Raw genomic sequence first — 13,139 nt, forward strand, 5'->3', positions numbered from 1 at the left:
CGCAGAGATGGCAGCGCCAGGGGACGGCGAGGCCGCGGTGGGGACTGCGACCACCGGCCCAACGGGGGGCTGAACGGACCACGCCCCGGGCACGTGCAGTCAACCGGAATCACACCGAAGCTTTAAACCGAAGCGGGTGAGATACGGAGCAGCGGGAGGCTGCTCCCGCACAGGCAGAGCTCAGGACACGAGCAGGTGTGCCCGGGCCGTGGGGTCCTGCGCCCGCCCGAGCGCGGCGCCCGCCCGCGGGAGCCCCCCGCGCCGCCCCCTCTGCGGAATCGGGCCCTGCCTCCTCTCCGGACGCACCGCGAGCGCTTCGGGAGCCGCTGCACAGGGCGGGCAGCGCCGGGAGCCTCGGGCAACACCGGGGGTCCCCGGGCCGCGGCGAGGCCCCCCCCGCCCCCGGCGCGCGGCGGCGCTGGCGCAGGCGCGCTGGGCCGGGCGGGGGGGGGCGTGGCGGCGGGCGGGGGCGTGGCGACGCGGTGACGCAGAGGGCGTGGCGGGGCGTGGCGGCGGGCGGGGGCGTGGCGACGCGGTGACGCGCGGGTGGCGGGCGGGGGCGTGGCGACGCGGTGACGCACCGGGCGGGCGCGGGCGGGGCGTGGCGGCGGGCGGGGGCGTGGCGACGCGGTGACGCACGGGGCGGGGCGGGGCGGCGGCCGGCGGTTGGGGGCCGCTGTCAGAGCCGGGGCCACGAGCGGGGCGGCCGGAGGTGCCGGTAGGTGCCGCGGCGCGGCCGGGCCGGGCGGCGGGGCAGGGCCGGGGCGAGCGCCGGGGCCGTGAGGCGGAGGGCGCGCCGGGCGGGGGGGGCCGCGGCCGCTCCCCGGTGTCCTTGCCGCCGCCGCCCGGGCGCCTCGGGGCGGGGAGGGGGGGGCGGGACCACGCTGGAATGGCAGCGCGGCGCGGCCAATGGGAAGGCGGCTCGGCGCCTGACGCCGCTCCTATAGGCGGCGAGGGGCGCGAAGCCCGGGCGGCGGCGGCGGGCGCCGATTGGCGGGCGCGGAGCGGGGTCGGGGCGGCGGGCGGGGGGGGGCCGCGCCCCCTTCCCGCGCCCGCCCGCACGTGGGGACCCCCGGGCCCCCCCGGGCCCCCCCGCCCCGCCCGCAGCGTCCCGGCACGGGGCCGCGCCCAGGGTGCCCCGGCCCGCCCCCCGCGGCGGCTGCATCCCCCGCCCCGGCCCGGCGGGGCCTCCCGGGCGGCCTCGGAGCGCTCGGTGGGGCGGGGGGGGCTCGGCGGTGCACCCCCCCAGGGGCCCGCGCCTGTGCCGGCTGCCCCGGGGACCTCGGCTGCCGCCGACCCGAAGGCGCCTGGTGCTGGAGCAGCTGGGCCAGGAGCCCGCGGCCCTGGCGCTTCCTTTAACGGGGAATTTGCTCCGATTTTAACAAAAACCAACAGCAACAACAAAGCGCAATTCCCAACCAACGGCCCTCTGGGGCAGGTGTCACGGATTCCGGCTGCTAGAGGTCAAATTCAGTACCTTAATCTGCTTAGTGGTACACTCTCGCCTGTCCCAGCTGTTAATCCGTTATGAATATTCCTGTTGGTTGACCTCTCGGTGAAATTTGGGTTGTGATCCGGCTGTCACCACGAGGGCCCGGCCAGCAAGCCTGGACTTCCTCTCCTTAACCCCTCTTCAGTTGTAACGCCGTGCGTGAGCTTCGTGTTCGTGTGTGACCCCTGCATCAGTTATCTCGGGCTCGGTTTCCTCCGTCCTTCCTCCCGCTCGTCGTGCGCTATTTTGATTTACCTCTGCAACACCCCTGCTCTGAGCTTCCCTGGTCTGCAGCACGGCATGCGCTCCTGTGTCTTTGGGAAGCCAACCCTTTCTGTGAGAGGCCCTCAAAGACTGCCTGGTTCTGCTCATTTTGGGTCAAACCCTGGCACTAACCCCCTCTGTTTTCCAGAGAGGTCACCGGGACGCTGCTGAGTGGCAGCGCCGAAACCGGACACCAAAGCCAGAGCTGCCACCGACGCTTTCGTCCTAAAGCTTTTTCCCCGCCGCGTGCGTGCCTGTGTGCCGACGCTCAATTCAGTTGGCTCTCTAAAATATCTGCGTGTATTTTGCTGCTTAAATCTGAGGAGGGTAAGCTGGGAAAACATCTGGTGCTGCTATGCTTGCTGTCCTGCACCTGCCTACCGTTTCTTGCCTGTTACGGTTCTGGCTTGACTGCGGGCAGAAGTGAGCAAGCAGGGTGGAAAGGACAAGTGCTCTTCCCTTCTTCCCCCCTGGAAATCTGTAAAACACTTTGGCTGAATTAGAGTGATCACAGGTCTTCCTCAGGCTCTTTGGAACAAAATCTTGTGTTTTGAGGTGGGAAGCATAGCTGCTGTCGTGCCGAGTAGCCAGAACTAGATTCAGCCAGGCAAATCTGGAAGCCTGGTTGACGAAACACCAGTAATGAAGGTGTATTTTTTTTTTTTTTTTTTTTCTCCATCCGCTGTGAAACTTCGTTTTAATCTGGTGAATGGACGATAGCTGCTTTGACATTGGGCTTCTGCTCGTTAAACTGGTCGGGGATATGGAAACTGGCCAGTTGGGTCACCTCCAGCCTCGGGTCCTGCCTTTTGCGGGAGGAGCTGGGTGGAAAGGGCAGCTCCAAGAAGAGCTGGCTCCAAGTGCCAGCACTTCCCCGGAGATGATCTCGCTCCAGCGCTTTCCCTTGGGCTACGGCTGTGGGTCGGATGTGTATAACAAGGAGTGTGGTTAACCCCAGGCCTCCCTGGACGTGCGGGGCTGCGCTCCACCAAGAGCTGCAAGGTGGAGATTGCTGGGGGACCTTTGAGAGGTCCCACGCTGGCTCTGGGTTGCTTTTCTGGGTTCTCTGGGCACAGGAGAGCCCCTCTCTGAGTCTTTCGACTGCCTCGGCCTTCTTGGGTCTAAGCTTTTAAGGAGAAGCAATGAAGCGGTCTGTCCTGGAGCCCACATCCCAAGTGCTTTGCACTACTGTGCCTCTACTTTGCGAGGGGTCTTCCTTGTAGACTGTTTCTTCTCAGCTTTATCCTGGTGCACGTAACACAAACAGGCGAGAAGAAAACCTTGGCCAAGCAGAGTGGTCTCAGGGTGAGTAACGCAGCAAAAATCAAAGCCAAGACCTTCTACATGGGAGAGAGGCTGACAGAAAAAGCTTCCACACTGGGTCAGTGTGACGAGAGTCATCCTCCTGTGGCTTGTGCAGACCTGGAGGAGCGTGCCCAGCTAGACTGGATCAGCTTGACGTGAAGGAAAACATGACATTCAGCGTTAAAATCCAGCTGGGAACAGTTTTTTTCCAGCACCCTTCTGGGCACGGTGCTTTGAAGTGCTTTTTCTTTAAACTCATATGACCAGCTACGTCGCTGCAAATGGGAGGTTGAAGGGCCAAAGTGTCCAGCTTGTGTTGGAATCTGAGTTTCATAGAGAGGATTTTCCTGTTTAAAACAAAAAGAGGATTCTCGGAGGAAGGATCAGAAAATCAAAAGAAATCAAAGCATACTTTATGGATTTATTATGGGAAAAGGAGTAGATGTTGTCGGCTAGGAACTAAAGAGGAAAGCATTGGGGGAACCTGATACCTTATACTGTTAATCTGGGCTGTGTTTCACCATCAAACATGCCTTATTTTGTACAAAGGTGCCGATATAAAAAGGTGCGGGTGGTTTTGACATGCAGTGGCTTGTTTGAGGCCGGCACTGGGTACCACACAGTGCTTTTTGCCGTCACGTCAGGGGAGGTGATGGTGCCGTGCTGGCAGGGATGGGGGAGGCGGACCCGGCCGTGCCAAGCGTCTTGAGAAAAAACTGCATTTCCCAGCCATCAGGGACTTGGCTGTGGGACAGGGTGGGTGGATTAATCCGAATTAAAAACTGATCCTAAGCTCACTTCTTTGTGCTCAGGGTTGATGGGAGCGGAGCGGGGGTGGTCTCTCCTCTGTGCTCTCCTGCAACAATTTCTAATCCACTTTTCCCTTCTCTCCCAACAGGAACTTGTGTGAGGCGACAAGACAAACATGCTTAACTTAAGGACTTGCATGGCAAAGCTGAGGCCGTTGACGGCCTCGCAGACTGTAAAGACAATTTCCCAACACAGGCCGGCAGCACCCAGGACGTTTCAACAGATCAGGTGCTACAGCGCGCCGGTGGCTGCCGAGCCTTTTTTGAGTGGGACTAGTTCAAACTACGTGGAAGAAATGTATTATGCTTGGCTGGAAAATCCCAAAAGTGTACATAAGGTAAGGAGCAACCTCACCAGGATATCACCTTCGCTTCTCTCTCTGTGTGTCTGAGCAGTGTGTTCAGGTAAGTGCACACGTCTCAAGGAGGATTGAATTCAGCTGGAGGGGCCAGATGGTTGTGGATGGTCCTTCTGCCTCGCTTTGCCCAAAAGAGATGCCAGCGATTCCTTGAGAAAGAGCCAAGAGGAGTTTCTCTGTTCAAGAGGGAATGCCGTGGGCTTGTGGGACGCGGGCAGCATCCTGGATCACGAGCGGATACAAGGAATGCCTTCTCCTGGGAAACCACCTTTAACGAGCTCCCAATGCTACATTTTTTCCAGCTCTGATGGCTCATCAGGAGGGTTTATTCTGGAGTGGAGGATGGGGGGAGGCAGGGAGGGCATTCTCCACACCTTGACTGGTTTCCTTTTTGCTTCAGGCACGGGTGGTGTTACACGTTGGGATAGACGGACTGTAGCTAAGCTTGACTCTGAGCTTGTGTGCATAAAGCCAGGCTGCTGATCTGCAGCCTGGGGAGGGAGACTGGGTCTGGTGGCCAGAGGAATTCCCACCAGCTGCTCCCGAACTTAAAATTGGGAAAGCAACCCAGCCGTGGGCAGTATGCGCAGAGGTCTGTCTTGATCTGAATTACTGAAGCTCCTCCAGCGAGGAGAAGGCTGGCTCTTTAACATAGAGTCCAGCAGGTGAGGGCTCGGCTGGGAAGAGGATTTCTGAAACCTGGCTGCACTTTTTCCCATCCACAGTGTTTCACAACAAAAATGTTCCCCTAGTGACTTAAGTCTCAGCATTAGCCGGGGGATTTTTAAGACAGTTTCATACATGTGCTGGTGTAGAGCAGGGATTTTCTTCATTCAGTAGCACATGAGCAGTCTGCAAACCAGGATGTGATGGTTGAATGAGCAGTCAAGGATGAGTAAGGGATCTCATGCCCCAACGCTCGCATCAGCGTTGAGTTGTGTTTTTGATGGCACCGATCCCACACATCCAAAACGCACTGTAGGGTACTGTAAAGGTCTTAAGGTAGGATCAAAGCTGGATTTTCACAAACAATGTTGACTTTACGCTTCTTTCGAGGCAAACGGGTGGCTGAGCCAAGCAATACAGACTCAGAAAGCACAAAGTGTGTTGGTTTGGGTTGTGCCCTTTGTCAGATAGTGACTTGAAAGCTACCTAAGCATATGCACGTGGTGCAACCCAGTCCTTCAGAGGCGGGATATTGAGTTAAAAGCCATGAATCTAAATGCTGTAGTCTAATTTAAAAATGAGTGAGGGCTACACCATGCTTGTCCCAGTGACAGGCACGGTTGTGTCTTTGGCAAAGAGACTTTGTGGTTCTATACCGGCTCTTTGAGCTACAGACCCTGCTCAGTCTTGAATGTTGCTCTGAGTAGATGTGAGAGTAAACATCAAGATTAACCGGGGCGGCTGGCTGGGAAGTGTATTTGGGTCCTGAGCCCAGACCTCTGGATCTCTTCTGGTCTTGTCTCCTCTTTAATGTAGCCCCTATGGCTTCATCAGCTTGTCTATAGGTAGGCAGTGCATGCAGTGCTGTACAGGAGTCCTCATGTGTGCTTGGCTGAAGAAATTGGAGGAGAATTTAAGTTGGAAGGAGCCTCTGCCTTGGCATGGCCGGCTTGGAGGTGGCATCCAGCTTCACAGCCAGACCAAGTCACTTGGGGCCTTGTGTGGTCAAGTTTTGAGCACCTGCAAGGGTGGAGCTCCCGCCACCTCTCAAGGCCCCCAGTCCAATGTTTCTGATGAAGAATTGCAAGTGTGTATTAGTCATCCCTGGAAATCAATGTCCTTTGAAGTACTTTTAAGTGCTTAGAGAGCAGTGCAGGAGTTGACCTATGATTTTTGCCTCCAGCGTGGCTGGGCATGGTTTGTGGCGGTAGGAAAATCAGTGTGAAATGAAACGGGGTCTTATCGCCAGGAAGCGAACCTGACATTAGTAATGTAAAAAGCAAGTCTTACAGGCTATGTTTTAACCAAAATCAAACTGGTGTCCTGCTTGGCAGAAAGGGGGTTGGACCAGGGGGGTTGGGCTAGATGATCTTTGAAGGTCCCTTCCAACCCAAACCATTCTGTGATCCTGTGAATACCAGCTCCAGGTCCCAAAACTTCTGGTAGGGTTGATACCTGAGGTTTGGCATGGACTTTGCTGTTGCTGCCTGATGCACTTGACCCTCATACTCGACTCATCTCTCCTGGGTGGATCCCACCTCGTTCCAGTGACCCCTTTACCAAGATCCCTTCCCAGCTCCGAGTTTTGCCCTTTTCTCCTCTCTGCACTTTTTCATGGCTCACCTTGTCGCCACTGGGACACTGAGCTGCTGCAGTGGGATCGGGGTTGTGGCTGTCCCTGATCTCGGCTCGCGAGTGGTCCCCGTCAGCCTGTGTCCCCTCCAGCGCGACTGTGGAACGTGTCACGCCCGTCCCTGATAAGCGTTGGCATCCATCCCATTAGACGTAGGGTCAGATCTGAGGATGGAGTTCCCCAAACCAGCTGGGCTGTCACAGGGACCTGCCTGCGGCTTATCTGTTCCCTGCACAGAGCAGAGACCGGCTGCGCCTCGCCGCGCTGCTGTTTGCTGGTGAGGGCGAGACCTTCAGCTAGGGAAGAGCTAGGGTTTCTTTGCTGTTGTCGCCAAAAACCTACGAGAACTCCAGCTGGCACAACTGTCCTGGCTGAGCAAAATGAATTTACTTCCTCCATGCAGACACTGGTGGTTTAAACTGCAGAAAATACTTAAGTGTTTGTTTAGAGTAGGGAAGACTTAAAACAAAACAAGCTATTTTAGGCTTTTTTCTGCGTGCAGTCCTTCAGCTGAACTCCAGTTTCTGAGCCTGATGAGCAAATAAGAGCAGAGCTGGGGAAAGCAGAGGCGAGGGTGCGGGGGGGGCAGTGCCGGTGGGCTGCCGCAGGGTCAGTGCTGCTTGTTCCTGGGACCGCTTCCCAAGGGAGCGGGGATGCCCTGCTCTTGCCCTGCGGGGCTGAGCAGCTCTCCAGCCTGGGTATGGTGCTGGCTGCTAGCAATGCTCGGCACAGCCCCTGCCATCTCCCCAGGACCAGGGCAGGTAGCCAGAGAGCTTTGACTACAGGTAGATGATGCCTGCGGTCATACATCTGCGACAAGTTTGGCCTTCCTAAACAGCAGCCCCTGTGTTTGGGTTGAACTGGTGTAAAGCAATACAGCTCTCCTGGTACGAATGTACATCAAACAGTCTTTAACATGGACTTCTTAATATACCAGTGGTTCTGTGACCACAGCGCGTGTAGAGCACGCTGTGTAACCCCAGCTTCGCTGACGTGGTGTCAGGAACCCTCAGTCTTCAGCAAGGCTGGAGCCCCATGCCTGGCCCTGGGAGATGCCTTTGGCTGCGTCCTTTGCAGTCATGCTCGCAAAGAAGGGCCCAGATTGAATTTGGTAGGAGTCTCGCTTGGGAGTTTGAAACGCTTGGGTTTCATCCCCCATCTTCAAAAGCAAGCACCCTGGAGAATTGAAGGTCCTTCCTCATTTATGTTGATAAGGGACAAGGCGATGTGCAGAGCACAAACTGATTGATCGCTGCTCGACCCCCTGCGCTCAGCAAAGGTTACCTGCCATAAGTTTGGTTCAGGCTCCTTCTCTTCCAGCCTTAAACTCTGAATATACTTCCTCCCTGCTAAAGCAGGAGGTGCTGCCTGGCTTGCCAAGCATGCGGAGCAGGTCTGGTTGGTGCTTTCTGTCCCCTGGAGTCCGTGGCAGGAGAAGGAACAGGGACGCAGCCTGAGCTGGAGGTAGAGGCTGTGCCTCCCTCGTGCACCTCCCAGCCTGGAGCAGCCCCAGCCCAATTTGAGGTTCCCTGTGGCGGGTGGGACGTGTCACCCCTCTCCCCTTGCCATGCGTGCCTGACCTCCAAGCTGGCTCTGTGGCAGAGGCTGGGACCTGTGGGTTCCTTCTCCAGGAAGCGAGTCTAAGTGAAGTGAAAGATGCTCTTTTCACTTGGTGAGCTGGTTTTGGGGCTGTTCTCAACAGAGAAGCCTGCAGTGAGCTCCGCTCTCAGAGCGGAGCTCAGAATCCCTCTAAAGCCTGAACTACCCAGGCTTGCTGCAGTCAGCTGGCCCTCCGGTCCCATTTTGCCAGCACAGAGGAGCACCGGGAAAGCCGGTCCGGGCTAACACCTTGTGCTATGGCTGTGGGGGGATGCGTGGCTCTGGGACCGTCGCAGCAGGGACCTGGGGTTGAGAGCATTTAGTGTGCCGAGACTGGGGGGCTGCCTGCACACCTAGGAGCGGGGAGATACTGCCTTTGAGCCCTCTTGGTAAAAATGAGGTGAATCTGAGCTCTCTCATACCCAACATATATATTATACCCTATATATATATATAGGGTGTAAGAGCCAGAGGAGGGCTTGCAGGGCTGCCGTGGGCATGGAGAAGGTCGGAGGGGAATAACCTGATGAACTTTATTACTGCTGTTACCTTTGACAAGTGCTGGATTAAGGCAAAGTCCTCCTTCCCGCGATAAAGCTGATGGGGCTGTTCAGCCTCTCCGACAGGATACGTGAGCTCCAGAGGCACCTCCATAGGTTACCAGAAACCCCCGGGGTGGCCCTCAAACACCCTCGAATGTGAAACCACATCAGGAACTTGAAAGCTGATGTTTTTACAGCGCTTATCAGGGCCACAGCCTTCAGCAGGGACAAAGCCTGCAGCCAGCTAGCCTGAAATACTCTGTAATTATGTTGGGCAATAAAGCATTTAGTGAAAGTGCCTGAGCTGACCAAGCTGGTGCCACACCTTGTTTGGAGAGCTTAAAATGAACTTTTTCTTTCAAAACAGAAGCAAATTGCATCTCCAACAGGTTAATATTGTGGAATGTCAGAAGGGAGGAGGTCATAAAGGCAACCCCTCTGCCTCCTGGCTCTGTCCCTGTCTCCCTAGCACCGCTGCCAGCCCCCTCCCTGGGCTAGCAGATGCTCCCTTTCTCTTGCCCATCTTTATTTTCCAGTACATTAAACAGCCTTAAACCACCGAGCAAAGCAGCCAGCCAGATTCCTCCCCATCCCAAGTGCACGAAGCCCATCCCAGGGTGCTCGTCCCTCCTGCTCACAGGAGCCGATGGCTTCTGGGGCACCCCTGAGCTCTGTGAGCCTGGGGAAGGGAAGGGCTTTGGGCTGCTCTTGCCAGTGGCCAGGAGTAAGGATCATACAAAAAGCAGCTCTCCCTTTTCAGCTTCTCCCTTCAGCTTCTCTCTTTTCCTACTGAAATTTCCTTTAGCAGAGAGCAATCGGAACTGGATCGGGAGTTTTCTGTTTTTGCTCCCTCCCCCTTCCTTTGGGGTAGCTATTGTTTATCATTTACGGTACCAAATTGTTCCAGATTTTATTTATGTTCCTTCAGCGTGACCTGTTTCTAAATTTAGTCATCTTGCGCAGCCGTGTGATGGGGCGTCTCGGTAAATCCGGGCTGGAAATAGCTTCCTGGGGCATGTGATGGGCGCTGCAGCCGGAGGAGCTCCAGGGAAGGGGGAAAGCTGGTGCTCCTCTGGCAGAGGTCAGCTTTTCAGTCCCCTCCACCCTACTACCAGGGTGCCAAAGCTGCTTTTTCTGCCCCAAACCACCGCTGGAGCTGCTCTCATGGCTGTTTTTGACTTGGTTTAAACACGCTGGGGTCGGCTGGGCAGCACTTCACCTGTCTCTGCATCACCAAGGTCGGGTTTGGTGCTCTCCGCAGCCCCGAAGTTCAGGGGCATGTAGGGTGCTGAGCGCCGGGCTCTCGCTCCTGGCTGGTGGAGAGACCATTGGGCTGACACCAGTGTGCAGATCTGATGGGATTTGTTTGCTCTAGCTGGCGTCTCGGGTATGCACAGGCACGCAGACGTCTCTCTGCCTTGCCCTCGTCCTTTGCTGTCGCTCAGTGACGTGCGGGAAGCAGGCAGGGGTGTGAGAGTGACAGGAGGACGTGGCTTGGGCTTCGCTCTGCTGGTCTCTCCCCTTCCCCGGGCCCATTGCTGCCTCTCCAGGTAGACATATTAACTTGGGTTTGGCCTGGGACGCTTCTGGGCTCTTCAGGCAGTGCTGGATAAGTACCGCAAAGTTACACCAAGTCTGTCGAGGTTTTTTTGGGGGGGGGGTTGTTTTGTTTTCTTAAAAACTAGAAATGCCCATCTGCAGAGTGGAACAGGAGCAGAGGTGATATCTGCCTTGCTAAGGGCACGGGAGAGCTGGCATGGCGGTGTCCACATAGCGCTGGCGTCGGTGTTGCTGAAAGAATGGGGAAAAATTGAAGAGGGGGCAGAAAAAGAAAAAAGCCATTGCTGGCTGAGGGCTGGACAACATGGCTTACACTGGGACTAGGGTCTCAGGCCATTTGGACCACGGAAAAGAGGAAGAGGTGTATTTGATTACAGGGAAAAAATATTTTTCAGAAAATATTGTGGGTATTTGGAGGGCAGTCTCCTGCCCTGGAGAGAAGGAAACAAGAGCCTGAAACCAGGCTGGGGCTCATTGCTCAGAGTAGCGGTTTTGAGAGCCGAGCTGGGCAAGGGGTGTCACCCGTGTCCTGTCCTGAGCGCTGCTGCCGAGGGAGGGGGGACTTTGGGGATGGTCTCCTGCCAAAAGAAACAATCCAGATGGATGGGAAGTAGGATAATGGTGTAACTGGAATAGTGGGAGAGCTTTGGTGCTCTCCTGTCCAAGGCAGGTGGGTGCCTTCGGCAGCGGCTGCATGGAGCTGGGGCACAGGGGAGGATGCAGCTCTGTCCCTGGAGGATTTTACTCCCTGCTGTGGCAATAGAGCTGAGACCCCAGTAACCTCAAGCGAGGAGGTGTTTGGGTCGCGGGTAATGACCCTGTCGCCTCTTTTCTTTCCTTTTGTCTAGTCATGGGACATCTTCTTTCGCAACGCCAATGCCGGAGCTGCTCCAGGCACCGCTTACCAAAGCCCCCCTCCACTGAGTACCAGCCTTTCCACACTGTCCCAAGCCCAGTTCCTGGTTCAAGCACAGCCCAATGTAGATAAACTGGTGGAGGACCATCTCGCAGTGCAATCTCTGATCAGGGCGTATCAGGTAAGGAGACGGGCTTTGCGCCGGGGAGGAGCGTGTCCTCTGCAGAGGGGCATGCAGTGGCTGAGGTGGGCTGGAGTCAGTGCGGTTGATGCACGTGTTTTGCATGGAGAGCATGCAGGATGCATGCTGGGCTGCCTGGGTTTTAACAGCAGCTGCTGATCTGTTGGGGCAGAGGCTCAGCTGATGCTTTGCTGGACAATAGGAAGATTAAAGTTATTGTCACCCAAACAGCAATTGTGGTGGCAGGGAGGGGGAGGTCTTTTCCATGCAGGGTGGTTTGCTGGCTTCTGGAATGATGCTCCTGTGCTGTGGGCTCCTGCCACGCTCAGCAGTGGTGGGGGACACCCATCCTGTTTCCCCCATGTTGCTGAGAAAACTTCTGAGGTCCTAAAATAAAAGTTCAGGAAACATTTCCTTGTGATTTGCGACCTGGAAGAGGGCTGTGGTGCCACTGGGCTGCAACTCAGACCAATGCTGCCAAAGTTATCCTGTCAGGAGAAACAAGTTTCGAGCAGGAACGAAACATCCTGTAGCCAATATTTTAACTGGAGAGAACATTTAAATGTGTTTCTACGTCTGTGTCATCCTTTCACCTTTGGTTGTACTCTGGTTTGTCAAGTATGGGGGCTTTAATCGGGGCTGTGGTGAGAAGTGAACAAACCCAGCTGCCGTGGAGGTGTGACCATGGTCTTCTCACCTGTTCCTGCAAAAAAGAACCCGCTGCGGGTCATGTTCCTGCTAAGGTATGGGGAAAATCCAACGTACAAGGCCACAGGTTAAGGCAAGAACTGCAGCACTGGGCAAGTCCAAAGGTCTGCCCAACCTTGACCCTGCTCCCTGGCTTGAAGGAAGTGCCCCTGCCCTGCCCACCTCCGCAGCTGAGATGCTGACGTCAACGCTGGGGCGCTGCCCTGCTTTTGCTTAAGAAGGGGAAGGTGGGACATGTTTGTGAGGACCTGTGTCTTCCCTCGTGGCTGATTTCATGGGAGGTGGGCACCCTGCCAGCTCTCTCCGACTTGGGCGGATCCTGGCAAGTCATTTCTACAGACTGTGCAGCTCTTGCTGGTGGAACAAGAGGGCAGATGCCAAGTCCAAACAAGTGGTGACTGACGTAGTTGGAGGCAGCAGCTCCAAGTCAGCAATTTGAACACAAAATCCATAACCTCTTCTGCATTCCTGTCGCTTCCTCAGTCTCTGAATGGCAGCGCCAGGAGGTGATTGCTCTTGGATGTATTTTTCTAAGCTGTCTGCAGTGAGAAATCCACCTCCCTTCCTACTTTGGTATCTCTGTAGGGCTGTAGCTGCAGTGGAGTGTGCAGGTGGGGAAGTTCAGCACAGTGTATGGGAGGTACAAAAGAGTAGGAATGTAAAAGGAAACCCTGCTTGTGATGGGTAACCTACTTAAAACACCAGGCAATTAATTTCTTAATTGAATCATGCTGGATTGTCCCTGTAGTTATAGGTGAGCAGTGACCCTGCTCTGCTGTGGCATCAACGATGACTTCTTAGTGGCTGTGGTTGCATGTCCGAGTCATTATTTATTTTTGAATCACAAAATGGTTTGGGTTGGAAGGGACCTTAAAGGTCATCTAGTTCCAACCCCGCTGCCACAGTCAGGGACACCTTCCACTAGATCAGGTTGCTCAAAGCCCCTTCCAACCTGGCCTTGAACGCTTCCAGGGAGGAGGCATCCACAACTCCTAAGGGCAACCTGTGCCAGTGCCTCACCACCCTCACAGTAAAGAATTTCTTCCTAATATCTAATCTAAATCTACCCTCTTTCAGTTTAAAGCCATTACCCCTTGTCCTATCGCTACAGGCCCTACTAAAAAGTCTGCCCCCATATTTCTTATAAGCCCCCTTTAAGTACTGA

General features: G+C 55.7%; 1 protein-coding gene across 3 annotated transcripts in view; it reads left to right on the plus strand.

Moving 5' to 3' along the window:
* Positions 1-678: 678 nt before the first annotated feature.
* Positions 679-13,139, plus strand: part of OGDH (oxoglutarate dehydrogenase) — a 34,908-nt gene continuing 22,447 nt past the window's right edge. For all 3 annotated transcript variants that reach the window (XM_075724037.1, XM_075724035.1, XM_075724036.1), the window contains exons 1-3: positions 679-718; positions 3,960-4,208; positions 11,078-11,266. In XM_075724037.1, coding sequence (XP_075580152.1) covers positions 3,987-4,208; positions 11,078-11,266 — 411 coding nt within the window. In that variant the 5' untranslated portion in view covers positions 679-718; positions 3,960-3,986. The remainder of the gene's footprint in view (positions 719-3,959; positions 4,209-11,077; positions 11,267-13,139) is intronic.

Source organism: Pelecanus crispus, chromosome 21 (genome assembly GCF_030463565.1).
Source record: "Pelecanus crispus isolate bPelCri1 chromosome 21, bPelCri1.pri, whole genome shotgun sequence".
Lineage (NCBI taxonomy): Eukaryota > Metazoa > Chordata > Aves > Pelecaniformes > Pelecanidae > Pelecanus > Pelecanus crispus.